At 37.2% G+C, this 26513-nt stretch overlaps 3 protein-coding genes across 7 annotated transcripts; 1 reads left to right on the forward strand and 2 right to left on the reverse strand.

Moving 5' to 3' along the window:
• Positions 1-665: 665 nt before the first annotated feature.
• si:dkey-5i3.5 (uncharacterized protein LOC565091 homolog) lies at positions 666-5177 on the reverse strand. Of its 2 annotated transcripts, none has more exons than XM_044124203.1 (4): positions 4939-5177; positions 4499-4790; positions 1887-2133; positions 666-1782 (listed from the first exon to the last, which is right to left on the reverse strand). In XM_044124203.1, the coding sequence occupies exons 1-4, from the start codon at positions 4965-4967 to the stop codon at positions 1421-1423; spliced, it is 930 nt and encodes a 309-aa protein (XP_043980138.1). In that variant the 5' UTR covers positions 4968-5177; the 3' UTR covers positions 666-1420. The 2 variants fall into 2 exon arrangements, with proteins under 2 accessions (XP_043980138.1, XP_043980139.1); XM_044124204.1 differs by having other exon boundaries at positions 5006-5176.
• Positions 5178-8744: 3567 nt separating this feature from the next.
• Positions 8745-16015, forward strand: prrt4a (proline rich transmembrane protein 4a). Its single transcript, XM_044124778.1, has 3 exons — positions 8745-8901; positions 9091-9973; positions 12140-16015. The coding sequence occupies exons 2-3, from the start codon at positions 9181-9183 to the stop codon at positions 14245-14247; spliced, it is 2901 nt and encodes a 966-aa protein (XP_043980713.1). The 5' UTR covers positions 8745-8901; positions 9091-9180; the 3' UTR covers positions 14248-16015.
• Positions 16016-16142: 127 nt separating this feature from the next.
• On the reverse strand, positions 16143-25873 carry impdh1a (IMP (inosine 5'-monophosphate) dehydrogenase 1a). 4 transcript variants are annotated; one of them, XM_044124779.1, is made up of 16 exons: positions 25104-25873; positions 24529-24627; positions 23560-23608; positions 22405-22506; positions 21250-21324; positions 20901-21107; positions 20678-20765; positions 20356-20555; positions 18972-19062; positions 18789-18884; positions 18513-18656; positions 18193-18334; positions 17858-18001; positions 17687-17770; positions 17439-17455; positions 16143-17317 (listed from the first exon to the last, which is right to left on the reverse strand). In XM_044124779.1, the coding sequence occupies exons 1-16, from the start codon at positions 25340-25342 to the stop codon at positions 17214-17216; spliced, it is 1881 nt and encodes a 626-aa protein (XP_043980714.1). In that variant the 5' UTR covers positions 25343-25873; the 3' UTR covers positions 16143-17213. The 4 variants fall into 4 exon arrangements, with proteins under 4 accessions (XP_043980714.1, XP_043980716.1, XP_043980715.1 ...); XM_044124781.1 differs by lacking the exon at positions 25104-25873 and adding an exon at positions 24834-24850; XM_044124780.1 differs by lacking the exon at positions 17439-17455.
• Positions 25874-26513: the final 640 nt, after the last annotated feature.

Below are 26513 nucleotides of genomic sequence, written 5' to 3' on the forward strand. Positions count from 1 at the left end.
AATCACATAATTAATTATGTGATTTAATTGATTTCACCCGATCTTGACAATATTTAAAATAATACTCTAGTATAAAAGTTTTAAACCACTTCTGGTCAAAACCAGTTTTTTACTCCATTTGGAGGGGAACCATTTTCAGTAAGTAAAAAGGACATCTTGCTTAATCTAATCCAAAATACAATGAAGGAAAGTATGGTTCCAAGTAAGCATAACATCTATAACAGAGGGAGAACTCAAAATTTTGCACATTATCTTGGATTATGTATAAATTGTCATATTATTTGAGAAACAGTTTTAGTAGAAATCGATATCTTTTATTATTTTCTTCTTATTCACAGTAACGAGACATAATGTCTAGATTAACTCATTTAACAATTTGCCACCAGGGGGAGCCAAAACATAAGACAGACATTCTGACAAAAATGTTTTCTTTACAAATGTTCATGCTGAACAGAGGCTGCACAGTGGCACAGTTGGTAGAGCTTGCCTTTTCATGGCTTAATCTTGTTACGAAGGGTGTCGATGACTGTCTTTTGATCATCTGCCGAGACAGCAATCTTGTAACGATATTCAAATCTTCTGAAATCTTTTCAAACAGAAAAAACCTGAGAAGATTTGTAAAACAACTTTTGGTAAATTCTGCTTTGAATGAACACTAAAGTAAGTTCAAGTTCAAAGAAGTTGTGTTCTTTACATACTAGGACCAAAAACATCGCTCAAGCTTGAAAGGCACTACAGCTCAGTAAAGTATAATTCTCATAGGAATATATGATGTCATGATTATAAAATATATTGAAACACACGTACATTGCAATAAACAACATGTTTTTAACCACAAATAAGCAAGAGTTGTCCAAGTGGAAAGTAATGAGGAAATCAAGTCTGAAATGTACTTCAAGGCTGTCACACCGAACATGATTTTTGCGTCAGTTTCCGGAATGAATGCAGAGAATGTGTAGCTAAGATAAATGTCCAAAAGATGAAGAATAGCTGCAGATTCACCGTTTCTACTCAGCAAAAGCCGACTTCCAACCTGATATCTTGAGAAAGGGAAATGTGCTTGAATCTCGTCTGTCAGCTTTAAAAGAAATATTGAATTGAAAAGAGTGACAATGGTAGCTTTCTGTTCAACAAAGATGCTCTGGCAATCTAACTTAAAAAAAACAAGAATAAAAAAAAAACATGAAGTCTTGCTGTGTTCTTCGCTGCTGTTTCACAGTATTACTTATGATAGCCACAGTGGTTGTGTTCTGAGTGATGAACTCACAGTTTGTTTTTTTTTAATCAGAACAACTGAACCCAATTTTTAAAGACATTTGAGCTGTGATTTAAATCAAATTTATTTAAAAATCCATAGCTGCTAAAGTAACTAAGCACAGGAAGTACAACTGAGGTATTTTGAATTTAGCCAAGAACAGCCTCACATCTTGGCCTTCAGCGGAACGATGTGGAGTGAGTGTAGGAATGCGTTTAAAGTGCTCAGATATTCCTGCGGATGTCGCCGTAAATGACCAGCATGTGTTGAAACTTCCCACTTCTTTGTCGTTACGTCCATCCCACGATTCTGCCAGTAATCCACTAATTTCTCCACACTTGGTGCATGACTCAGCAGGTCATTTTCACAGAAGAATATCAATGCCGGGGCTTTGACTGGAGTGTTATAAAATGCATCGATGCCTGTATTGAAGTAGTCCACCGTCTGGCGTTTAAAAATGCAGAAGTATAGCATGCTGGCTTGTTTTATTAGCCTCTCCCAACGAGGATACAAAGTTTTGGCAAGACCTAGACATAGAGAATAGCACATTTCATTCATCTGGAACAGAGAAGGAAGATTTAAAATGGAATTTGTTGTTTTAGTGTGTTGAATTAATTGGATACTGACTAACCTGTGGCCATGTGCTCGAGTGAGCCCACCACCAAGCTGTCATAGACTTGGCCTTTGATCCTGTTTGTCACTGCCTGGTATTGCTGTTTGTCTTGGGAGATACGGACCAGCAGCTGAGCAAACGTGTAGCCGCCAATGGAGAAGGCATGAATGAGGAGGGGGCGGGACATAAAGCGTTCACTCTGGAGCAACTCCAGCAATGTTTTTCCACGGTCCAGTCCCCAGCGAGGCCACAGGAAGTCTTTCACCTTGTTTAAAGAAAACAAAAAAATGCAAATACCAGTTTATATATACACCGAATGTTTTCAGGTTGAGAAAATTGTAAAACTACACCTCAAAATGTTAGAAAAATAAATAAGTAACGGTCCTGACGTGCAAATCGGTCGTCCGACCTGGGTATATGGGCGAAAGACTAATCAAACCATCCAGTAGTTCGATGTAGTAATTGTTTATTATTTAAACCATCCATCCATTTTCTGTTCACCCTTGTCCCTAATGGGGTCGGGAGGGTTGCTGGTGCCAATCTCCAGCTACGTTCCGGGCGAGAGGCGGGGGTCACCCTGGACAGGTCGCCAGTCTGTCGCAGGGTAACACAGAGACATAAAGAACACACAACCATCCACACACACAACCACACCTAGGGAGAATTTAGAGACCAATTAACCTGACAGTCATGTTTTTGGACTGTGGGAGGAAGCCGGAGAACCCGGAGAGAACCCATGCATGCACAGGGAGAACATGCAAACTCCATGCAGAAAGACCCCGGGCCGGAAATCGAACCCAGGACCTTCTTGCTGCAAGGCAACAGCTCTACCAACTGCGCCACTGTGCAGCCTATTTAAACCATAAATAATAAATTATTATTTATGGTTTAATACTATCAATGCAAATTTCTAAGTTATATACTGACATATATATACAGTGTCTTGCAAAAATATGAACTCTTGAACTCTTTCACATTGTAACCAAAAATTTTGATACATTTAATATGGTGGCCATACTTTTGAAAAATGTGATTTACTAATTTTTGCATATTTTATCAAATATTTAAAGCATTTTACCATATATCTAATTGTATGTTGAGGGCTGTCCCTAAACCTCTCTCATTTATGAATTTTGCAGCCTGAATCTGGTTTTGCTCTAGGAAGATCCTTTAATTTTGTTCTCTAAATCATCCCTGACCAGCTTGCCTGTCCAGTTGGAGATATGCATCCTCACAGCATGTTTAAGGTGAGAATGGTGTCTTCAGGGTGTTAGCTTTTTCTTGTTCTTGTATAACCATAGCACCTTCTTTCCCTTGGGGTACTTAGGGCAAGTATCCCAAACCCTGATTCACCTTCAGGTTTGTGTTAAAGTGCTATAAACAATCACCGCCACAAAATAACCTTTGATAACCTGTGTCCTTTTATTTTCTTTCTATATTGAAAGTTTGCACAAAAGGACAGGTTGACCTGAGTGTAGGTGATTAAAAACATGAGACATTCTCTACGTTATGGTCTTGCTCAACTCAAACAACTAACAGCCAACTCTTTATCTTTTTTCTACAAAGATGGGCCTTTCTGAATAAAGTAGTGTGTCAGTTGCTATTTTTGTTGAGTCAAACAGAGTTTGCTCTACCAACACAGAAGCTGCACCTTATTTGTAACTTTTCCAAATGTTTTACAAATAACACTCACTTTAAGGCCAGCCCAAAGCCTAAATACGTCATTCACCTTAAACTACGCTCGATTCAGATAAGCACCAGTTAACAAGTTTACAGTAATGATAAAAGCAAAGTACAACTTATTTTACTTATAGGGCTTTGTGTATCAAGCAATAACTAAATTACTTGAGATTTACCAGTTTTCAAATTTATTTAAATTTAACTTCAAATGTACAGCAGCATACAACTGATTCCACATTGCCATTACTTCACCAATATTAATTCAAGAACCACACTGTAGTAGTTGTTTTTTCAGTCTTTGACTTCATTGGGGAGGAACTTTGACCCACTTTTTTCTATCTAATGAGGTCAAACTGCATCATTTCAGTAGGCACATGGTCTGGACTTTGAGCCTTTGCAGCACCTTCATTCTCCATATAATTCTACCATTGATTTTGGAGCTTTATTGCTCTGTTTGGGTACATTGTCCTGGCCAGTTTGGACCTAGCTTTAACTTTTTTTTACTAATGGCTTCACGACAGTATGATACACAGGTGCTGAGACATATATTTCTGATAAGATATAAAACTCTTCTAAATGTGTTCCACTGAGTGTAATCTCATTTTCTGCAGAATGACAGACTTCAAAATGATCCAACAAATGTATATAATTCCTTATTAACACTTACAGACTGATAGACATCGACATTACTTACTCAAGATTAATGCAGTTTTTCTTGGCATTACGTCAAAACTGGAAAACTAACCTCCTGATTTTGCAGCAACGATAAAATGCACTAAAGATCAAAAACACATATCCAATCAGTGTTTCTTGATCTAAACAAGTTACCTACATTTTTATTGTCATTCCTCGATATGCATAATTCTATAATGAAAAGAGTGAACTCCCTTTGTACCAATGTCATAACTGGCCTTATTTTGTGAACTTAGTCCGTTCTTTTCTGGTCTTACCTCGCTTTCCACCACAAGCACATCAAAACCAGTCCGAAAATAGATTTCGCAGTATTTGGTCACAGCTTGAGGTCGTGATCCGAGCCACGGCAGCATCAGCATGAGGGGTTTATGGTCCTCAGGGGTCTGACTCTGAACTCTTGCGCCTGGAGAGGCTAATTCATTCAGGTACAAGGTGACGTTCTTACAGAGGCGGTGGGCAGTGATGCCTCTGCTCAGACTTGTCCTGGCTATCATAATCCTAGCTCCAGCTCTAATGCGTCGGTGTCGAATGAAAAGACAGCAAGTACACCTGCAAGGAAAACAGGGAAGAAAGAAATGTACATGTTCCGTGAAAATAGAATATAACATGCACGCTAAAGTTCTCGTACAGTTAACTTCAATTATATTTAAACATTTAGTAAAGAACCAAACAATCCACAAAGTTAGAAAATAATTACATGTTTGGTCTCCTGCTCAAATCTCGCATGAAAACCGTTCCCTGTTTTTGTTGCCTAGTTAACTAACCTGTTCAATTTGGTCCGAAAGATGCTTTAATTATCGAGGAGCTATTTTCCGGAGGGCATTCCCACTAACGGTGCAAAACCAATTGAAACAGTCCAACATTTGATTTAATGAGTCGGACTTCCGCTGTTTACGCCTCTCTCTTTGCCACTGGGTGGCTTCTTATTCTGCTGTCGGTAACCAGCTCCTGGGTGCATTTAGCGCCACCTATCAGACTTCCAGGGAAAGAGTGGGTTATGGACGTCATCAAATGGAAGTTATTTGTCTGAAGCAGATGTCTGCAACCCTTACAATAAAAAGGAGAGGCATTTTTCTCACAGTCCAACTACAGAAGACTTAATTAGAACCGAACGAGAACGTAACGAGAGAGATAATTTAGATAAATATTACTATACTGTTGTTATTTTTAAAGAACCGCATTATAAAGTTGAAGAACATCAACCTTTTGCAAAAGGAGGAAGGGCACATTCTATCAGATGTTTATATTTCTGGGGCATAAAAAAAAAATTCCAACTTAATGACAAACAATATTTAAAATAACAGTTGCAGAGGTTTTTATGATCATTTCATAAAAAAATATAAAATAAAATACAAAAGCCTCCATTTTGTATTATATCCAGTTCTAAATATATTAGTTGGTACTTTATAGTTTTAGGTTAAAGTTATTATGAGCCATTTTGGAAGGTCCAAAGAGCCACTTAGGGGTTGCAGGCGTCTGGTACAAAATAGTTGAAAAAGGTTGTGGTTCTTTAAGCAATGTGATCATATTGTGTCAAAAAAAGTGAAAAGTTTCTGTTATTCAGTGCATACATGCACCTTTCATTTTCTTGTCCAGCTTTATCTGTGTGCCTTGGCATGACTGTTCTCATTCCCATATGGGACCCAATTCCTGTTGACACTATTCTGTTCAGCAGGATTTGTCTAAACAAATCCAAGTTACTCTACATATCCACATAATAAGAGTGAAGCGGCAATAATTTGCCCATGTCCCTTACTGAGCTCATATGTTTGGGCTGTCATTGTTCCTCCCCAGCCTTTTAGTTACAGCTGACTTGATGCTTTCCTGTGTCCTCATCAGACACGGGGTTAATCTCACCCTGGGCTGCGGTGGAAGTTCCTCTCTGACTGAGTGTTTCATCTGATTTAGCTTCACTCCCAAGTGTTACTGATGTGAATGTAAGTCATATTTTCATGGGCCAAAGTTATGAGCAATCAGGGTATCTGTAAGAGTTCATGCTTCCAAAGCCTGGATAACTTTTGGGATACAGAATAGAAACATTTGTGTGTGATAAATAATTTCCTATTTGTTTTGGAATCCTATTTTGATTTCTTTTTGGACATTTCTTGTTTTTTAGACAATAAGAGTTTGTGCGCATTTGGCAGCATAGAATGAGATGTGATTGCCAGTGTAGAGTACATGAAGAGACATTTTTGAAATTGTTTTTTCAGTCAGACAGATAAAAACAGATGCAATAATTGTCTGAATTTCATAGTCACTGTTTCCAGATGCTTCCTAAGGTATGTGGATCATAGTCTATTTTAGAAGTATCCCTGGGATTAAATTAGGTCACGAGGTTTCTGGATTCTCCCCACTGAGAAAAAAACAGCTCACATGGACAAACCGGATGGCATTGCACATACTAGGATGGTACAATTCAAACTGAAACAGACCTTTTCCTCATGGCTAATTTGTTTAAGTATAAAGAAAACATTATTATATCTGTATTTGACACAACAATTGATTGCATTATAACTTTAATATATTTGGGTAAGAGCTCCCTTTTTCCCAAATGAAATGTGCAACTGCTTTATGTCTATTTTTTACCAGAATGAAAATCAACTGGTAGTTGGCATGCTTCTCACACACAATGTAAATAAAAAAATAAAAAAGTGGGATGCTGAGTTGACGTATTTCAGAGACTATAAGAACTTTTAGTTGAAAAGTGAAATCTAAAAATAATTTTTAATACAGGTGTCCATGTCTAAAAGTTACCAAGTTTGATCCAATGAGCTAACTGAGGTTGACTTTCAAACTTTTTGTTTAGGTTTAATACAGGACTTATAGTCTAAAGAGTCATATTTCTGATATATTTGCCAGGACTGACTAAAAAGAAGAACTGGCTTACCTGAAATAGCCATAGAAAATTATGTTTTTTCACTACATTAATTTAGAAATTATTGTGTTAACTTAGTGGGCTGCACAGTGGCACAGTTGGTAGAGCTGTTACCTTGCAGCAAGAAGGTCCTTTATGCATGGAGTTTGCATGTTCTCCCTGTGCATGAGTGGGTTCTCTCCGGGTTCTCCGGCTTCCTCCCATAGTCTAAAAACATGACTGTTAGGTTAATTGGTTTCTCTAAAAATTCTCCCTAGGTGTGAGTGTATGTGTGCATGGTTGTTTGTCTTGTGTGTCTCTGTGTTGCCCTGCGACAGACTGGTGACCTGTCCAGGGTGAACCCCGCCTCTCGCCCGGAGCGCAGCTGGAGATAGGCACCGGCAACCCTCTTGATCCCATTAGGGATGAAGGGTGTATAGAAAATGGATGGATGGATGGATGTGTTAACTTATTAGACCACAGAAACATACCAGATTACACTGTATGCTTATTTAAACTAGTCGCCCTTTTTCTATTTTACCAGGTATGTCAGCCATGTTTAGAATATGTGATTTATATGAAGAATGTTCATTCCTTTTCATGGATCACAGTTTACACTGCAGGACTTTTAAGAAGAATGATGTAAAATCTATACTGTTCTGCTATGTTTGGACAGATGCTTTTCTTTGTCCTTTTGTTGTTGTGTCATTTTATTCAAAATGTTTTTTCATACTTAGTGAGAGGCTTAAAGTTCAATCAGACTATTGTACCTAAAATATTAAATAATTATTAGCCCTTCTAAGCATCAAGTATTTGTCAGAGTGCATCACCTGGAGTTGCTCTGAGTATCCAGTATCTAGAGGTGAGTGTATCTTCATCAGTGCACACTGAGCACTGGCACAGCATATCAGTAGTTGAAGTGATGTAAATCATTGAGTCATCACTGCAACAAGTCACATATGGCTTCTCAGGGTTGTCATTCTTACCTACAATGCTGACATGCTAACATGATTAAATTCTGTGTAATGAAGCACAAAGTAGAAGTGCAATAGTGTGATAAATAAAAATACAACTCAATGTGCTTTAAACTTAATTTAATGATCAGTAAACTGTGGATGCATTCTTTCTTTGTGTGGTAGCTCAAACACAATCCCAAATGAAATGAAATTAAATACATTCAGCATTAAGCAAACTAATTTAACCAGAAGCTAAAAATCTGTTGTAATCTAAAAGACTCAATGATAAGATATATTTCATTAAACAATAAATTCCACTGATAGATATGTTCAGCACATGTGCACAACAGCAGCTTCATGAATTATGAATGCTTGCTTCTGAATCAGATGTATGGAAGAATAAATAATTTACGTATGCTTAACAGCTCCTGTAAGTTATGCGCAACATGTTTTGAATAAGCATATCTCTTAAATAGAGAATACCCCAGGGTTGCCTAAAGAGCATGCTAAGAATCTCATCTCATGCTTGTGGCTTTCGTTTTACACGAGCTCTATTTTGTCAGAAGGATTTCAGTGCCTGAATCCAAAAAAGGAGACAATGCTCATCTGGATGTTGCTGCAAACAGTTTCGCTGTCAGATCTGTCCAGCGGCAGCATGTGGGAGGGTTGGGGCTGGCCGGAGGAGGTGGGGTCTGTCCCATGAGTCGATTGGCTGATGAAGAGAAGAGAGGCACAGCATAGTGAGTATGAAAAGAGACAGAGTGCAGTGCAGACCGAGACTGCAGACATGAAGCAGCACAGAGCGATTTATATGCTTGAAAAGGTTGCAGCAGAACGGATCACTTATGAGGTAAGAAAACTAAAATCTGAATGATTTTAAGAAAATAGCACTGCTACATACTAATGTTTAAAGATTTTTTACTTTGTAATCTTGCAGTCTTCACAACCCACATTATGCAGTTTATCCTATCTTATTGCCAATACCTTGGTGACATACAGTATGTGAAGAGGCATCATTTGTCTTTCAATTCTATTCCAGGTTTGTCACAAATTGAATCACTGACATCCTGATGTTTACAGACCAAACATGTGAACAGACAACAATCAGTGAAGCTTGCAGACCCTCAGCATGGGATCGCTGTGGAATATTTATTTTCTTTTCCTTCTTTCATTCTCTCTTTTACTTCACGCTGCTGCTTTCACTGAAGAAAACATCAAAGAAACACGAGAGACTGACTACTACCAGGAGACACAATTTCTTACGCAGCCCACAGAAAAACCTCACCAGTCAAGTTTGGCACAAGGCAGTTTTATGTTTGGACCTGAAAATGTTGACTTCCTGAATCGTCCTTTGAATTGGCCCTTCTCGTCATCTGAGGACTTAGACAGGCAAGGTGTAATTGGTGAATATAGTGACATTCATGAAGATATTGAGACATCTCCTTTTTATCCTAATGATGAAAGACTTACATCAAAGCCTTCAGACATTCCGAAAAAGGACACCACTCCAGTGGAGGGTGTACAAACATCTGGATCTTTGTTAGGAAAGGCTCTACAAAATCCAACAAAGGAAACATTAAATTTTCTGTCGACTGAGAGAAGTCGAGTGTCTGCAGAGCATCCTCCACAAATCAGAGAGAATGAGCAAACACTGACAACCTCGCAAAATGAAATTTTTGATATTCAGTTTCCTTTACCTTTTTCTGACTCTCTTCCATCACCCAAACCTGATTGGAACTCAACTTCATCACCATTTATTGGATCGGACAATAACCCAAACCACCAAACTCCATCACCAGCAACAAACAATGAGGGACGGACTGAAGGCATTCCAATGTCCATACAGATAAATCAAAATGGGACAAATTCTATTCCAGATACTATTTTAACCAGAGTAACTATAAGCACAGAGGGAGCCAGAGGTAAGAATCTAGTCTTCAGTTCACAGGAAAGCGGTTTATGAGCTCACTGATAGCTCATACCTGATTAATACAGCTGTAAATTTGACCACATAGCATCTCACAACAGAATCTGTGTCACTGCAGCATTTTTGGTGCAGATGTTTTGTATTCTTCAAATGTTTAACACCTTTTGTAACCACCAGGATTTACTCTCACTACAACTCTAATCTGTTGCTTTTGGTTACCTTCATTTCTTAGTCTTTTCATTGCATTTGGATTTCCTAATTTAACACCTCGAAAACACAGTGATTGCATTCACAAACTGTGCCATGTTGATCACTCTCAGTTAAAGCTTACCAGCTAATATGGTGATCAGATGCCTCATACCAGTATTTACTGTATGCACTCACAGTCACTTGTCAGGGGAGTTTGTGTTTACATGATTGGGGGAAGTGCACTTTGACAAAACTGGAATACATAGTTATTCCTCCATCTGCATGTTTTACTCCGCTAATGTTTACCAAATTACAAATCAGCTGAACCAAATACAGCTTAGTTATTGCTAGTTGGACCACAAGATAAACAGTGGTCCAACTATCTCATCAAATATTGATATTTGATGAGATTAACACCCACTGTTTGCAATAGTGATTGCTGACTCTGTATTAACACAATAACTTCATATTTAACAAAGTTCTCTAAATAAGACACATTTAATTTTCTAGCCAGCATCACATTCCAGCCTTTTATTTTATGATCACATAGAGATTCATATCTCTTGTATACAGAATCAATCATTTGTAGTTGATTGAGAATACAACCAGATTCTCATAACAGAGCACATCTTGACCTTGTTTAATAAAAATATCCCAAAAACAAAGTCAGTAATCAGGTCAATAATAGCTAATAAACAAATCGCTGTCAGTTATGTTCACATGAACACCAACACACACAACTTGTTCTTGCTCCCATTTCTCTCTGTGTGACCCACTTAGAGCTTCCGAGTTGCAAGCCTGCTCTGTTTTATTATGGATTAACTTCACACATACGCTCACTGCTCACTTCTGGTCTCATTTTAAAAGCCAAAGCCTTTGGAATTAAGAGATGATTGCCTGAGTTGCCTGTTTTATAATTTGTATCGACATAATCATTTTGCTGTTATTCAAATAGGTAATCAAAAATAATTTAAAATAATAGGACCTGGTTAGACAGATAACCAATGAAAAGAGGATGTTGTAGGCACAAGCAATGTTTCAGCATGCTAACCTGCTCATAACAGCAATGTTCTTCAAAGAAAGTTCCTGTATTTTAGGCTTTTACATTCCAACCTGTTAGGTCATAACTGTGTTTTCATTTCTTACTTCTTACTCTTTACTCAGGAAATAAGTAAGAGTATAGAAAGATCTAATCAAAATATCAAGCTAAAACAAGTCATTATGGTTGAATTAAATCAGTTTGCCAACATTCCTTTACAGCAATGTAAAAGATTCATTCCAGTCATTAGATTTTGGGACTTGTTACTTTTTTATACAACGTCAGGTTTGTTTTGATCCTTTAGCAAATTGAATTATTATTGAGAGACAGCTTTACTAATGTCATCTTCCCCTGATATAAAAATTTGATTGATTATCTGAAACATTTAAATGTGATAAAAATGCAGAAGTGAAAAAAATCTGTGAAGAGGACAAGTACTTTTGCTATGAGTTGTAGCCCATATGAAAATGGACAACCTGCTCTGAGCATGTTGGGAATTCTCATTTTTAAGTAGAAAAGCTTTTTTGGAGGTTTTGATTGCATTTCATCAACTCTAACTGAAAATGTATTAATTAAAATAAATTCTACACTGGACAGAGATTAATTTATTATTATTATTATTATTATTATTATTATTATTATTATTATTATTATTATTATTATTATTATTATTATTATTATTATTATTATTGAAACCCCATTTTTGTTCACAAAAACAGTTAACATTTATATTGTTTTTTTGTCATTTACCTCACTTAAATAATTTTGAATGTTGACTTTCTTTAAAACAACCAAACAAATTTCAGAAATATTGCTAAAATTGCATTCTGTACTCCTGACTCGACTATAATTTAATATCTAATCTCATGAGCTGCTCTAAAAATGTAGTAAGTGCACAATATTTTCCTGTGTCACAATGTTTTCTCTTTACAGATGATTCCAGGAAAGACAGCCTGAATGTCCCAAAGGCCACTGGCACACTGTTGCTCGAGGGTGACATGGATATACCCACCACGCCCTGTAAAACATCAGATCAGACCTGGACTCCCACCTATCCAGAGAATTTTACTCCAAGTGAGCCCTTGCTCCCCTCTCTGGCTCTCAGTCCTGCCCTTCTGGTCCCTTTGTATTCAGACTGGAATTCTGCCTTTGCAACATGGGGCTTTGCATGGGAAGCACATATCTATGGTGTGGGATCTGTCTTTTCTTTAATTTGCCTAATTTCTGTGGTTTGCCTGTTAGGCTTGCCTCTACGGTGCCCACCTGGAATTGGACTTTTTATAATGCTCCACTTCTTCATTCTGGCATTTGCAGGCATCCAAGGCTTCAGTTTGCTGTATGATGCTTATAATTCTCAAGACCGTCTTCCTCCTCTGGTCACTCAATTGCTTTCAGAATTACCAATGCCCTGTTTAATATCAGCCTTCTCCTTGGCCTTCTTCCTCCTGTCCTTGCACTCACGCAGCTATCTTTCACTACCAATTGCTATTTCTACCTCATTTTCAGCCTTGCCGAAGCCTTGTCTTTTGCTTTGTATGTGCCTGTTGCAGTTTATGATCTCACTTGGATGTGTTGGACTCCTCCAATTATTTCACAGTCTCCCCACTGTGGTCATTTTGTTCCCTCAGGGTTTGTTTGTCTTAATAGCCATCTTTCTTTCATTCTCCTACCTCATCTTTTACTGCTTGAAACAATTAAACACAAAACACATTTACAGGCTGAGTGAAAATGGAGAGACTGGCGGCTCACCAGAAATGGTACGCCCTGTAATTTGTCCTTTTTCCAAGGTAGAAGACTGGGACAGAGCAGCAGGAGCTGGGATAGGAAGTTCATTGTGCTTGTTAGGATGTGGTGGTTTTCAGCTATATGGGATCTTGCATGCTCTTGGTTTGGGTGGAATTGATGGCTTTGGGTTTGAGCCGTGGCCTTGGTGGGGCTACCAGATTGGCTACAGGTTCTGTGAGACTGGAGTGTGTGTGGGATTGTGTATTATTGGCACACATCCTCTGTTCTGCAACAACCCCTCTTTGAAAACCATAAGTAGTAGCAGACCAGGATCCTGGTCCCGTCTATCTTGTAACTCCCCTTTGCAAGGACACAGTAGGCCCTCACAGGAAGAAGTGAGTTCTCCAGGTCTCTCCACTCATGAGTCCTGGTCCCAGGTTAAGCAGGAAAGGTTGATGGTCTGCAATGTTGATGCCAAGAAGCAGTCAGAAGCGCTTCCTCTTTGCTCAATGGTTGACAATCCTGAAACTGAAGTAGACTGTGCAAACAAGCACAGCCCAAACAAGAGTACTCTGCCTTTACACACACCTCAAAAACCACCCAGCAAACCTAAAAATGCAGATGAGCTCCAGCTGTCATCACTTGATAGCGTAGGTACAGATAGTGACTCCACTGGGGATCTCCGACCCCCATCTCCCATAGACTTGTCCCGCAGCATTGATCAGGCTCTCTTTAGTGAGTCTTTATTCTCTCACAGCATTTTTAGTCCACAAAGACTCTTCCATACTTCCTCAAGTTTTTCATTGAATTCTCCTGCCCAGGATTCATTAAACCATGGGCCCAAAAATGTTGCAGATACTCTATATCGGGCCTCATCTTGTGGAGACGTGGATCAAGAGAATGCTATATCCAGTTCCAGAGTTTCTCAGCCACATGGGAGTTTGATGTCTCACAGGAAAGCACCTGTGCCAACAGGTCAGATAGACTGGAAAGGGAGCATTGCTGGTTCAACCCAAGGTTTGTGCAACCATCCAAAACAAACTGGAAAGTTTTGTTCAAATTCCTGGACAAACAGGGGGCAAAGTATTGCTCAAAGCAACTTTCCAAGGGCAATACCCTCTCTGTCTTATCACAGGAAATACAGAACCCTGAGCTTAGCGTCCCAAGACAGTCAAGGGTCCGGCCGGTTGCCAGTGACTAAGCATCTAAGTGAAAGCAAGCAGCTTGAATGGGACATGGCAGTACAAGCAGAGTTTGTTAATGTGTGCAAACAAATTGATGCCCTGAGTATGTGCAGTGACACTATTGAACTGTAAAAAGATTTGAAAGTTCAGGCAAGTTAAGAATTCAATCTGAGAGTGTACAGAAAGTTTAAAATAATAAATAGAGTATCACCTATAAGGTAGGTAGAATTTATGTTATTAATTTAACACGGCCTAATAATTATCTGTAAATATTCTGTACCTTGAAAAAATGTGTTTTTTTTACACTCTTATTCTTATACAATTTAGAGATCAGAGCACATCGTCAAACGTTTGCAAGCAGAATATCTGCTCCATGTATTTTGTTCGGAACATTAGTTTGGAATAAACTTACAAAGATTTCTTACAATAAAGATTTCAAGCTCAAGTTTAAGTTTATCATGTGAAATTCCTGCTAAATGGACGAAAATGGTATTCTGTCTCCAGAACAGATCAACTAAGCTTTTTGTACTTTGGGTGGCATATTCTGATAACTTGGATGAATTCTTGCAAATACTTAATTATATTTGTTGTCCAATCCTGATGACAGAGACTGTGAAAGAAGCAAAAATGTATTCAGTGACCATTGTCCAGCAAATGGTGTGAAGTTAAAGATCTTTGCTCCACATCTCCATTTGGCATTTATTACAGTTTAATTTAGAGATTGCTATTACACATCAAATATAAAAAAAGATACAGCGATTACCCAATAACTTCAAAAAGTTTCCACTCAGGGAATTTTAGCAACTTTTCTATGTTCATTATGTTCTACCATTTAATCCGCTGATTTCAAAATATTAATAGCAAACATAAAAACAGAATTGTGTTACCCCTCCAGGGGGTCTTTTTCTGGACTCTAGTGTCCCTTATATGAAAGTAGGCTGACAGGAAAGGAGAGGGGGGAAACATGTGGCAAATATTGTCGGGCCCAGGAGTCGAACTGTGGAGGACTCAAGGCCTCCAAACAAGGGTCGCGCTATTCCCTACACCACATGCAGAATTTTTCAATATAAAGTGTGAAACTACAAATTTTAAGTAGTGCAAGTCCAGTAGATCTCACTTTGCCACAAGAAATTTGAACGTTTTCATAGTTAATTCACAAAACCATCGCTGGGAAAGTAAGACAATTTCTTATTGTTTGCAATTGATATGTATATATATTTTTTATTTCAGCAAGGGAAACATTTGCATAGTAAGAATGTGTTGTTTAAATGTCAACCCTGAAACAACAATGGGAAATTAAATAAAGGCTGGAAAAAAAATATTTTCTTTGGAATCTTTGACTCTCTTCACCAAATGGAGTTAAAATAAGCTTCAGCAACGACTGTTATAGCCATTCAGTAGAGTTGATTTTGAACACAAAATCAAGCCAAATATAGCATTTATAATTCCATTTACTGTCACAGAATTTGTCTCTCCTTAAAGTTTAGTGTTGGGTGGAAAATGAAGAACCACAAACTCGACAAAACATCTGAAAGACTTATACTTGTAAGTTTCTAAGATTAAAACATGCTAAATGTTCTGCACATTTCAATGTTAACAAATTTTCAATGGAAAAAATCTGACTTCTGTCTCTTCAGACTGTTTCATGTGAAAGTCCCAGAGACCACATAATAGTCATAACTTGTGATAACTAACCATGCTGACTTGAATTGATTACCAATAGCAAATATGATGCAAAACCTCCAGAAACAGAAATTAGACAGTCCTATTGTTGAATAAATTTGCATTAATCAGATCCTTATTCATATGGGTTGGAAATTTGTTTTTCAATTAGTTGTTCCATTGAATCTAAGTTACACACATTCGTCAAAGAAATTAAACCTTGTAAATCTGATCTAGAGTTTTGCCATGGAGGAAAGTAACACTTTTAAGTATGTCCTTTCAATAAATACCTGAATTAATTTCATTTTTAACTAATTGAGACACTGTTATTATGCTAATTATTGTATTAACAATTTAACACAATGTTCATAGTGCACATTTTATTATTCCTCTCATAAACTCAGTATTTCCAATACAAGAGATCAGAAAGCAGATTCACAATAAAGATTTTAGGAAGTATTAAGGTTATTATACATTCATTTGTCTTCAAACATACAGATCAGTCGTATATTATAATATATTCTTGACTCTGTGAGAAATAAGAATGAAATATTTCCTTCTTTATATACCAAAATACACACAAAAACTGTACAATGATGTCACAATGTTGACTTCAAAATATTTTTTTTTTTGCTCTGACAATGCTAGTTACAACTTGGAGAATTTATTTAAATTTAATGTAGATGAGAACAATAATGATGTTGCCAAATTCTTAGGAGGAACAGCTAAATAATCTCAACTGGATGCAATATTGCACACATCTCAGACAGTTTCCTGGAATTTTCTATGGTAACAAAGATAATAATTACCAAATAAAAAAAATATATATACTAATGCAAAAAAACTCTGTAATAGTTCAAAATAAGTAAAGCAATAAAAATTTAACAGGTGAAATAAAATAAAAATTGTATTGTTTCAATGAAAAGTGAAGTTAGTAGGTACTTTCTTGTTAAATGGTGGACATGAACAGAGAAAATACTAAGGATTGTCATGCTAATAAATACTTTTGTTGAAGACAGACTTTGGTCATTAATGTAAGGTAGATACAATTCAAGGAAATCAAGAATGACATAAAAATGAGACTACCAATTATTGAGAATTGAAAACACTTTCTTACAAAGGTTTATATATGAAATAAAATGCTTTGGTATTTTTATGCAAAAAATATACACAGATTTCTATCAGATTAAATTCAAACGAGAAGAGCCTCTTCTATTTCAAATTCAAAATGTACCTTTTGATTAAAATATGTCTTCTTTACAACTTTTTCAGCCCGCCATCGTTGCAAAAACATGAAATAAAAGAAGAGTTCATCAGATGATCCATATGTCCAGTAATTTAACATTTTGTCATCTATGATCTTGCTGTTAATCCTGATTTAACTCAAAGAGAGATATTTGCAAATATACTCCATTATCTTGGTGGCAAATCTCTATTCAAATCGGTCCATTGCATCGGCTCATTGCAGCTGGGGTCGGGACATTTGGTCCTGATCGCATACTTCCTCGTCCTGCTGCCTCATTGAAGCCACTTCTTGTAACTACAATTGGAATAATAATAATAATTAAAAAAAAACATGATCATAAATTTTATTAGTAAAAAGCTATGTTCAGCACAGATGAGTCAAGCAGTGATGTAGATGTTGGAATGCAAGTACTTACATGGCAAAAAAGAATATCTAAAATGATATCAAGAAGGCAAAAAGAAGAAAAAAAGATTGTTTTGATGTTACAAAAGCTTAATTTCATTCCAGCTCAGACAAAAGTGAATTTAGGAAGCAAAAAAAATTGTAGCTGATAAAAGTTAATACTGAATCACAAGTCCCACACAGATGAAGTGGCAATATAGACACACTCTTACAAATTCTAAAGCATATTAAAAGAGATATAAAGCCAAAGGAAATGCTTACGAGTGGAGGCCATGAACTCCCCCTTCCATCTGAGCAGACATGGTTCTCTTCTCAAACTTCAACTCTCCTGAATACATCATTGACCTGCACCCCAACACACATTGTGAAAACTTGCTAAAGATTTTACACTACAAAAAAAAATTCAAATAAATTAACTCATAAAGTATTGACCTTAAAATCGACAAACTTCTGGCTCCAATGTCCTGGCAGCCATGTTGTATCCCAGCAATGAGGTAAGGAACAAACTTTTGGACAGAACCTTTATCTTGAACTGATCCCGAGACCCCTTGAGCTACTTTCACCTTATCTCCCTCACTTCAAGACATACAGAGAAAATATTTTTGCACTATTTTACAACAACAGTCAATTACAACTTTATTAAGAAAGAAATGTTGTTCTTTAAGTATGCTTGCTTAAAGTAGTTTGTTAAGTGGTTTTGTTCTATAGGCACCATGAGGAGCCATCAGCCACCTTCTATCCGCTACGATGCCGAAAAACATTTATACCTAAAGTAACGCTTTTGACTGTTATTTTTCTCCATTGCATCCAAGGAGCCCATTCCTCTGTATTTCTTCAGACGCACACCATCTGAAAAGAAATATTCTCCAGGAGCCTCAGTGGTTGCAGCGAGCAAAGACCCCATCATCACTGATGAAAAAATAAAATTGGACAAAACTTTGGAGTGAAGTATTTGCAACTTTTGGCAAGAACAGTTTGCTCAACAATGTCCACAGTTAAACACTTCTTTTGCAAGATGGGGACAATCATTATTTCCCCACTGAACCTAAGAAAGTGATAAATATTTGGGACTCCTGCCCATTTCTACCTGTAGATGCTCCCAGGGCAAGAGCTTTCACCACATGCCCTACTGTCTGAATGCCTCCATCCGCGATTACTGGTACTCCGAAACGTCGGGCATATTCTGCAACTTTATAAACAGATGTTCCTTGAGGTCGTCCACATGCCATCACTGAGGAAGAAATTAACAACATAAGACTGAAACAAGTAGTTGACATGTAAATGATGTAGATCTTTGGACGTGTTTCCACAAAATCAAAGGGTTATTTTGGTCATATTTGGGTCGTCAGCTTTATTTTTTTACCTTCCTGGGTAATGCAGATAGAACCACAGCCCATCCCAACCCTCAGCGCATCCACACCAGCATCTATGAGGTTTTTAGCCTGTGCAGCTGTCACCACTAGAGAGAGACAGAGGAACAGAGAACAACTGAAAGATGAAGGAAACAGATGTGGTCAAAGTGATGTAATTCAGAAAGCACAGTCACCATTTCCTCCAATCACTTGTAGATCGGGATACTTCTGCTTAATGTAGTTTATTATGTTGATCTGATAAACTGAGTTTCCTTGAGATGAGTCCTGCAATCAGAAGATAGAACCAGAGAGATAGAACAGGCTATTTACTTTTACTAAATGCTTTTGTCTTTTTATAGTTTTAAAGCTAATATAGAAAACATGTAACATAAACAACAAAGTAGTTAGTTATTAGTAATCAACAAGTTATTAGTTATCAAAGGAATTTCATTGATGCATTGGGTCCTGTTAAAGCTTTTTTTTTAAAAAAGCTCTCAGTTGCAGCTTTGCTGCACCCAAAGCACCAATGAACACAAAAAAGTACTTTTAATAATTTTATTTGTATTTGTGACAAATAGAAATATGTTTATTTGAATTTCCTCCTGGGAGAAAATAATAATATTCATCCAGGGTGAATCATGGCCACCACAGGAATAAATAGTAAAATGAGAGAACAATCTCCAGAGATGGTGACCTACATTTGGTGACCTTGTTTTAAACTGTTATATTTTTTTTGTCCATTCAAAATGAAGAGGCTTCATTAGTTTACAAAGGTGGAATATTCAGTGGTGAATACGTCAATAACAGTACGACATCTTTCTTACTGAATGAATTTCAAAACATCTAATATTCATAGATAGAAGGGTTTTGCCGTTTCTTATTTTTATGAAAAATAAAGTTGAACATGTATGATAAACCTTAAGGGAAAATATTAAAAGTAAATCAAACAAAATACAACAGTAATAGTTAAGATGATCAGTTAAAATAGGTAAAGAAATTATATATAGTCCAGAAAGTGTGAAGGCTGAAGTATTAACTCATAAACACCTTCAACTCAAACTATTCATGACCTATTTTTTTATAGCAAAACAGAAACTCTTTCCCTTACAAATCTTTAAGATCAAGTATACATAACACAAAATCATACATGCAATATTTTAATTTTTATTAATTCAAACAAAAAAAGAGACATTGATGATACTTTTAATAATTTACTCTACTTTGCAATTTCTCATTAAAAAGTTTTAAGTTTTTCTTGAAAAAAGAAAATCTTTAAATGATGTTATTACTCACAGGATAATTATTATTTCCCTAAATGACAAGTTCCAGTATAATCATAAAGCTTTGTTATATTCAAAAGAAATATATTTTTCTATACATTACTTTCTGAAAATTACAGAAATGAGATTTTTTGAACTATTTCATAATTAGTTTTGACAAATTTGTCACAAAAAAATAGTACCGATAAGATTTAAGAAGTAATTATTGCTACATTTAATACTCCATCTTTTGTGAGTTTACCTTAACAAATATAAAGTCATCCACCAAAATCTGAAACATGCAATACTCAAGACTCACTAGAACCACCACATCCACTCCAGCCTGCATGAGGAGGTCCAGTCTGTATTTGTCGTCCTCCCTGGTACCAATGGCAGCCCCACACAGCAGTTGTTTGCGCGAGTCCTTGGAAGCCAGAGGATAATCTCTGTTTTTCTTCAGGTCAGTTCTTGCTATGATGGAAACAAGCTCGTCATTGTCATTCACAATGGGGAGCTTTCCTGAAAAAAAAAAAAATATAAAAAAAAAAAAAAATCACATTTTAAAATCAGTAAAACCAGGAGATGGCTTTCATAATCCTACTTATTTTCTTCTCAGCAGCAGAACATTTTGAAATCGTTACCTTTCTTGCTTCGCTGCAGTATGTCGTTGGCTTCTTTTAGCGTGACTCCAGCTGGTGCAACAACTAGGTCTTCCCTTTTTGTCATGGCCTATAGTAGAAAATATTTCAACTGTAAAGACTGATTGATGCTAATGCACTTTTTCAAATGACAGCATAATGGGTGTAACATGATATGCTCACAAGAAAAAAAAATTGTTCCCAGTTCAAACAACTCGAGACCCACCTCTTCCAGAAGTTTCTCATAATCCTTCTCGGACAAAAAGTCAATATCCCTGGAGGCCACAATGCCAACCAGCTTACTGCCCATCTTGCCTGTTTCTGTCACTGGGATCCCAGAGAAACCATGGCGTCTCTTAGCTTCAAACACGTCACCCACTGTGTGATGTGGGCTCATTACCACTGGGTCTGTGATGAAACCTTGCTCAAATTTCTGGCAAAAAATAAAAAAACATCTGTGTTTATTCACAGTGTAGTTTTATTGCTGTCCATGCTGTGAAAAAAATAAAGACATAGTTCCACAGGCATATTTAATTTTTATGATGAAAGTTTTTGTTTATATTGACTTATTTTACCTTGACTCTTCGCACCTCATTGGCCTGGAATTCAGCAGTGCAGTTGTGATGGATTATTCCAATCCCTCCCATCAGCTAACATCACCCAGATGGAAACAAGGAAAAATAAATACCCCATTAGATAAAAATGGAAAATTTATTTAGGTCAGCATTCAGGTCAAGAGCATATTTTAATCAGAGCTGCTGTGACCAGTTCTTGCCCTTGAGACTCTGTGTCATGCATGTTTTAAGAGGTGTTTTTTTTTCCTTAGCATGTCATCAAGATCTGCAGAAGGATACAACATGTTGATTTCAATAGTGTGCAAAACAAGGGTCAAATCTAATACATGCAGACAGCTGGCCGCTGAGGTTCAAAATAGAATACCATGTACATCAAAGTCTTTGACAAGAAAATGAAAGTCGTCCTAAGTGGATCAAACACGCACAGTGTTTGTTTTAAAGTATTTATATCTGATGATTATGGCTTACAGTAGATGCAAACTTGAAATTTGTTTTCCTCATAAAATATTAGTTTTATATAAGAAAATAGATGTTTAAATAGAAATGTCTGCCAAAAAGTACATCAACACTTTTGGCCAGGTCTTTCTTTAGTTTGCATTACTGCATCATTTTTTTTCCTTCATGAGTGCCACAGACCCTCATGAGGAAGTGCCTGTGCCACTTCCTCATCAGGAAGCAAGCATAAGTTTAATTGAGGCAATCAGCTTATCTGCTTTGTTGTCTCTCATCTTCCTCTTAAACTTCCACGTTCCAGTATGAGGTTTATATGTGCAAGTACAAAACATTTCTGGATGAAATTTGTGTCCATATGTTTAGGGCCTGAAAATGTTATAACCAATCAAGCGTAATAATGCCAGGGTAGTAAAATCAGACACTCTGATTTCCAAATCAGAAGAGAAAACTTGGGACCATTGAGCCACTGTTCTGTCCTCATATATATATATATAAAGAGTTTATCAAAAAATCCTTTCATATATGAATTTGCTGTCTTTAATTTTGGGCTTCCATCTGACGCAAACCATAAAAGTAATTAAAACAAATGCTTGAAATGAGTGTCATGATTCCATATAATATGAATTTTGCTTTAAATTTCTTTTTAACTGATGTCCCAATGAAGTGAGATGCACAGTGCATGTGTTTAGAGCTTGTACTCACTGCCATGGCGATCGCCATGGACGACTCTGTAACTGTATCCATGGGTGATGAAATGAGTGGAGTCTTCAGAGTGATCTTTCTTGTTAGTGCAGACGTCAGGTCCTTTAAAATAAAATAACAATTGTGAACCATAATTTCACTCTTTGACAGTTTTCAAAACTACAATGGAATACACATAAGAGCCTGTTTGGACACAGTGAAGGGTTATTTGCTGGGTTTAGCTCTTAAGTGCTAAAAGACGCAGGTGTGTTTTGAACACCTGCTAACAGGCAACCACCCATGTGACCAGGCATAAAATTAATTTAATGTCCCAGCGGACCTTGAAAACCGAGAAAGGGAAATAAATAGCCTTCTGCTCATTTGTTTGGGACCAGAAACCTCAAAATTATCTGAACAGAACCAGAAATCTTGTTGAAAAGATTCTAGTTTTGGTACATTTCTATTAGTTTCAGCCAAAATATTTTTCTTGCTGTGTCAGTTTTTAAAACTGCTATTGTGAAGGAGATTGCAACCTAACCTGACTGTGCAGTACTCACGAACAGGGCTTCAAAAAGGTATTCATATCTTTTGAACTTTTTCATATTCTGTCATTCAACAAACAGCGTTCTGTTCTTTATTAACATTTTTTGAAAGACCAGCAAATTAACAAACCATTAGGACATGGAAAGTAGAAATACACAGCTTTCTTTTTTAGAATAGAAATCTGTAACGTGTGTTGTTTAATTTCAATATTCTCAGCTTGGGGTATCCTTTTATAACCTAATTTTAATATAAAATGATTCTTGACCTCTCAGATGTGTTACTTGGTTCTAACTGGTTTGCTCATTAATGCACTGTAACAAACTGGATAGGCCAACTGTATTCATACAAGGACATAATTAAAAACAGATGGACTCTATTGTTCAGTAATCATGTAGGATATACATTTGTAGCACACTCTGCAGATTGTTTTGTAAAATATGCTTATGGCAATTAAGTAATACTCTGTGTGAGTCTGTCATGGAAAATAACCTCAAATAAATTGGTGTTTATGATTATAATGTGAGCAAGTATATGAAGGAGCTTTATGGGTATCAGTATGTTTGCAAAAGTTGTGCGACAAACAGTAAAAGAGTATTGCCTATAATAATAACCCGTATATTTAAATTTACTCACCACCTCATCAGACGTGAAATCTATGAAACCAGGGAGGATAAGGAAATCACTGCAAATGGAAAGAAAGTAGATAATAGTAATAATAATATCATATTTAAAATTAATAAGACTGACCCAATGGCCACAAATTGTTAAATATTTGATAAAAGTGAGCTTAGGTTTAAATTGTCCTTCTTTTACCATTAAGGACCCATTGTAGTTACAAAATGTGACATAAGTTACCTTCAAATTACTCCAGATTATAAATTTGTGTAAAATAATTTAACAAGTAACAGCTTGCACCACTTACTACACATGAAAAGCAACTCATGCAACCATTCATCAGCCATGGAGGTCTCATTAAAGCAGCGCTTCTCAATTCCAGTCCTCAGGCCCCCCTGCTCTGCATGTTTTAGATGTGCCTCCATTCCAGAGTAGCTGATTCAAATGATTGCATGACCATCAAGTGCTGCAGAAGCCTGTTAATCACCCACATATTCAATCCAGGTGTGTGGCAGAAAAGTATACAGGGCAGGGAGGCCTGAGGACCGGAATTAAGAAACACTGCATTAAAGTAATCTAAAATAAAAAATAAAAATAAAAAGTCATTTGTACTTTTTTGCAAACTGTTGTAATAAAATTGACAATGAAGTGAAGCACTATTTCCCTATTTTTCTGTCTCACGCACAGACACACACATGCAGAAAGCTACCCTGATAGCTATTTCCACACTAAATTCCTACCAACACCATTACACACACACACAAGCATACTGCTCTTAAACGATGATACCACTCAGAATCCCTTAAAGTACTATTACTCGTTTAATCCTCCATTTAAAGCCTAAGCAGATGTGTCATCACTGTAAGTTTTAGCTACCATGAAACTCATTGCATAAGTCTGTGCTCGCTGCAGGTGGTAGTGCTGCAGAAAGCATTTTTACAGTAGTCTCAGTAGGTTAGCAGTGTGTGTGCTTCAGTAAAGTCTTACTTGTACGTCAGCCCATCTCCAATAGCAAACAGCTGTTGTGCTGTGAGTCCATCCTCTGGAACATAACCTGTTCCTCCACTGATCAAGTAGTCCGCCATGCTGAAACATGAACACATCAACTGAACTTGCCACCTGCGACGTCTTAACAATCAACAGCCACAACAATGCATAAATCAAACATTTCTTTGAAAAAGAATAATTCAGATTCATAAGTAATTTGACAGATTGTAAACAGTCTGACAGCGATAACAATTAAAACCTTTCCTAAATCTTTCTCATTAATTAGTGTTTATTTCTGTCTTGACCTCTGCTTAACTCTTGTTGTGCCTAGATCAGGAGTGCAGACAGGAACATATCCCCGTCAATGGAAACTCCTTCTATATACTCATGACGGCAGCACACAAGGTAAGAGGATTTGGTTGGCTGCCAAGGTTGCCGATAAATAGATTGGAATGGGAAGTGCATGTTGCCAACAGAAAGTGAGAATATTTCAATTACTTGTCCTTTCATGGTACTATGACTTGAGAGTAGCTACTGTTAACTGAAAGCAATGATGACTCAATGTGGACACTGACCTTTCTGGTTCATATCCAGCCTGGATCCGTGTGGCGCTGTACCTCTGGGCTGCAGTCTCATGTCCGTGTCCATATGACGGCGGGTAGGCATGAGTCAAAAAGGAGTGTTGAGACTGCTCCCCCTCTCTGTTTGAGACGCGAGGCCTTGCTGGTTCCATGTCTCCTACAATTCGTCTGTAATCAATCTGGTAATTGTCCCTGTCACTCTCTCCAAAGCGGTCATATCCATGACCTTCCATCTCTAGGAAATCCAGCTCTGTGACCTCCACACTCCTCTTTAGATTTTCTGCATATAATTAGAATCACACTTTGCACTCCAGGTAAACATTGGAAGACCTCAAGAGACACTCCATGTGTTGTTCAGTTGATTGCATGCTCACACAAGTAGGCTTGTTCTTGTTGCCAGTTAGTTTGCCCCTTGAGCAGCAGCTTAACCAAATCATAAAATTTTCAGTTTTGCAGGGATATACTTGCGGCTTAAGTACGCAGTGTCAGTAAAATACCCCTTGAAAAATATTGTCAGTTATCAGGAGTGTTCATGTTCCAGTTTGAAAACACTCCATCATGGAAGGAACCAAAGCCAGCAAGAAGGAAAAGGAGTCTTTTTCCTTATCAAGGGATGATAGTTTCAGAATCCTCAGCACCCTCCCAGGTTGAGAAGTTGAGTTGGTCCCAGCCGTGTTTGTTTTCCCTCCAGCCTGGGAGCTTCTCTCCACTCTGTTACCCTGGTGGCTACTGAGCTTAACTCTGTTTCTGACTGTAGCAGACGTCACTCTCCCACAAAGAGGATTGGGAGCATTAAAGCAGGATGGGGTGGAGTGAGATAGGTGTGTAGGGTGGAGTAAGGAAGCAGCACCTCGGAGGAAGGATGGAACAGGATTACGCTTTAACACTTTTCCCTTGAAGGACTAGAGTTCTGTAAATGTGTGAACGTCAAGGCCTAGTTATGTCTCACCCCCAAAATGAAATAAAGCGAAACATGGTGTCTGCATGTGTACACACATTAAAATGCTATCAGACATGCTGCCAATAAAACTGAACATATCCATTATTTGAATCTTCATGTTCCCAATGTTAAAAAAAAACAACAACTGAACAGTCGTTACCATAAAAACATTAGATATAAGAGATTAATTTTGCCCTCATTCCTCTTTTCCTTTATTTTTTAGTGTGATTTTAGTCATTTAAATTAAAGTGCAACAGGTGAGTGATTAGTTTTTTCTTACCATCAACTACAGTTGATTGACTAACTGTTTGTGACAGTTATAGTTAGGGACTGAACCAGAAAAGTTTCTTACAAACCCTCGGTCTCCACGGCTCCACAGCTTTTTGTCCCACCCAGGTGTAAAAATAAAAAGTAATTTCTGATGCTAACATTTAGAAATATTCATAACCCTTAAGGTTTATGAC

Source organism: Gambusia affinis, linkage group LG08 (genome assembly GCF_019740435.1).
Source record: "Gambusia affinis linkage group LG08, SWU_Gaff_1.0, whole genome shotgun sequence".
NCBI lineage: Eukaryota > Metazoa > Chordata > Actinopteri > Cyprinodontiformes > Poeciliidae > Gambusia > Gambusia affinis.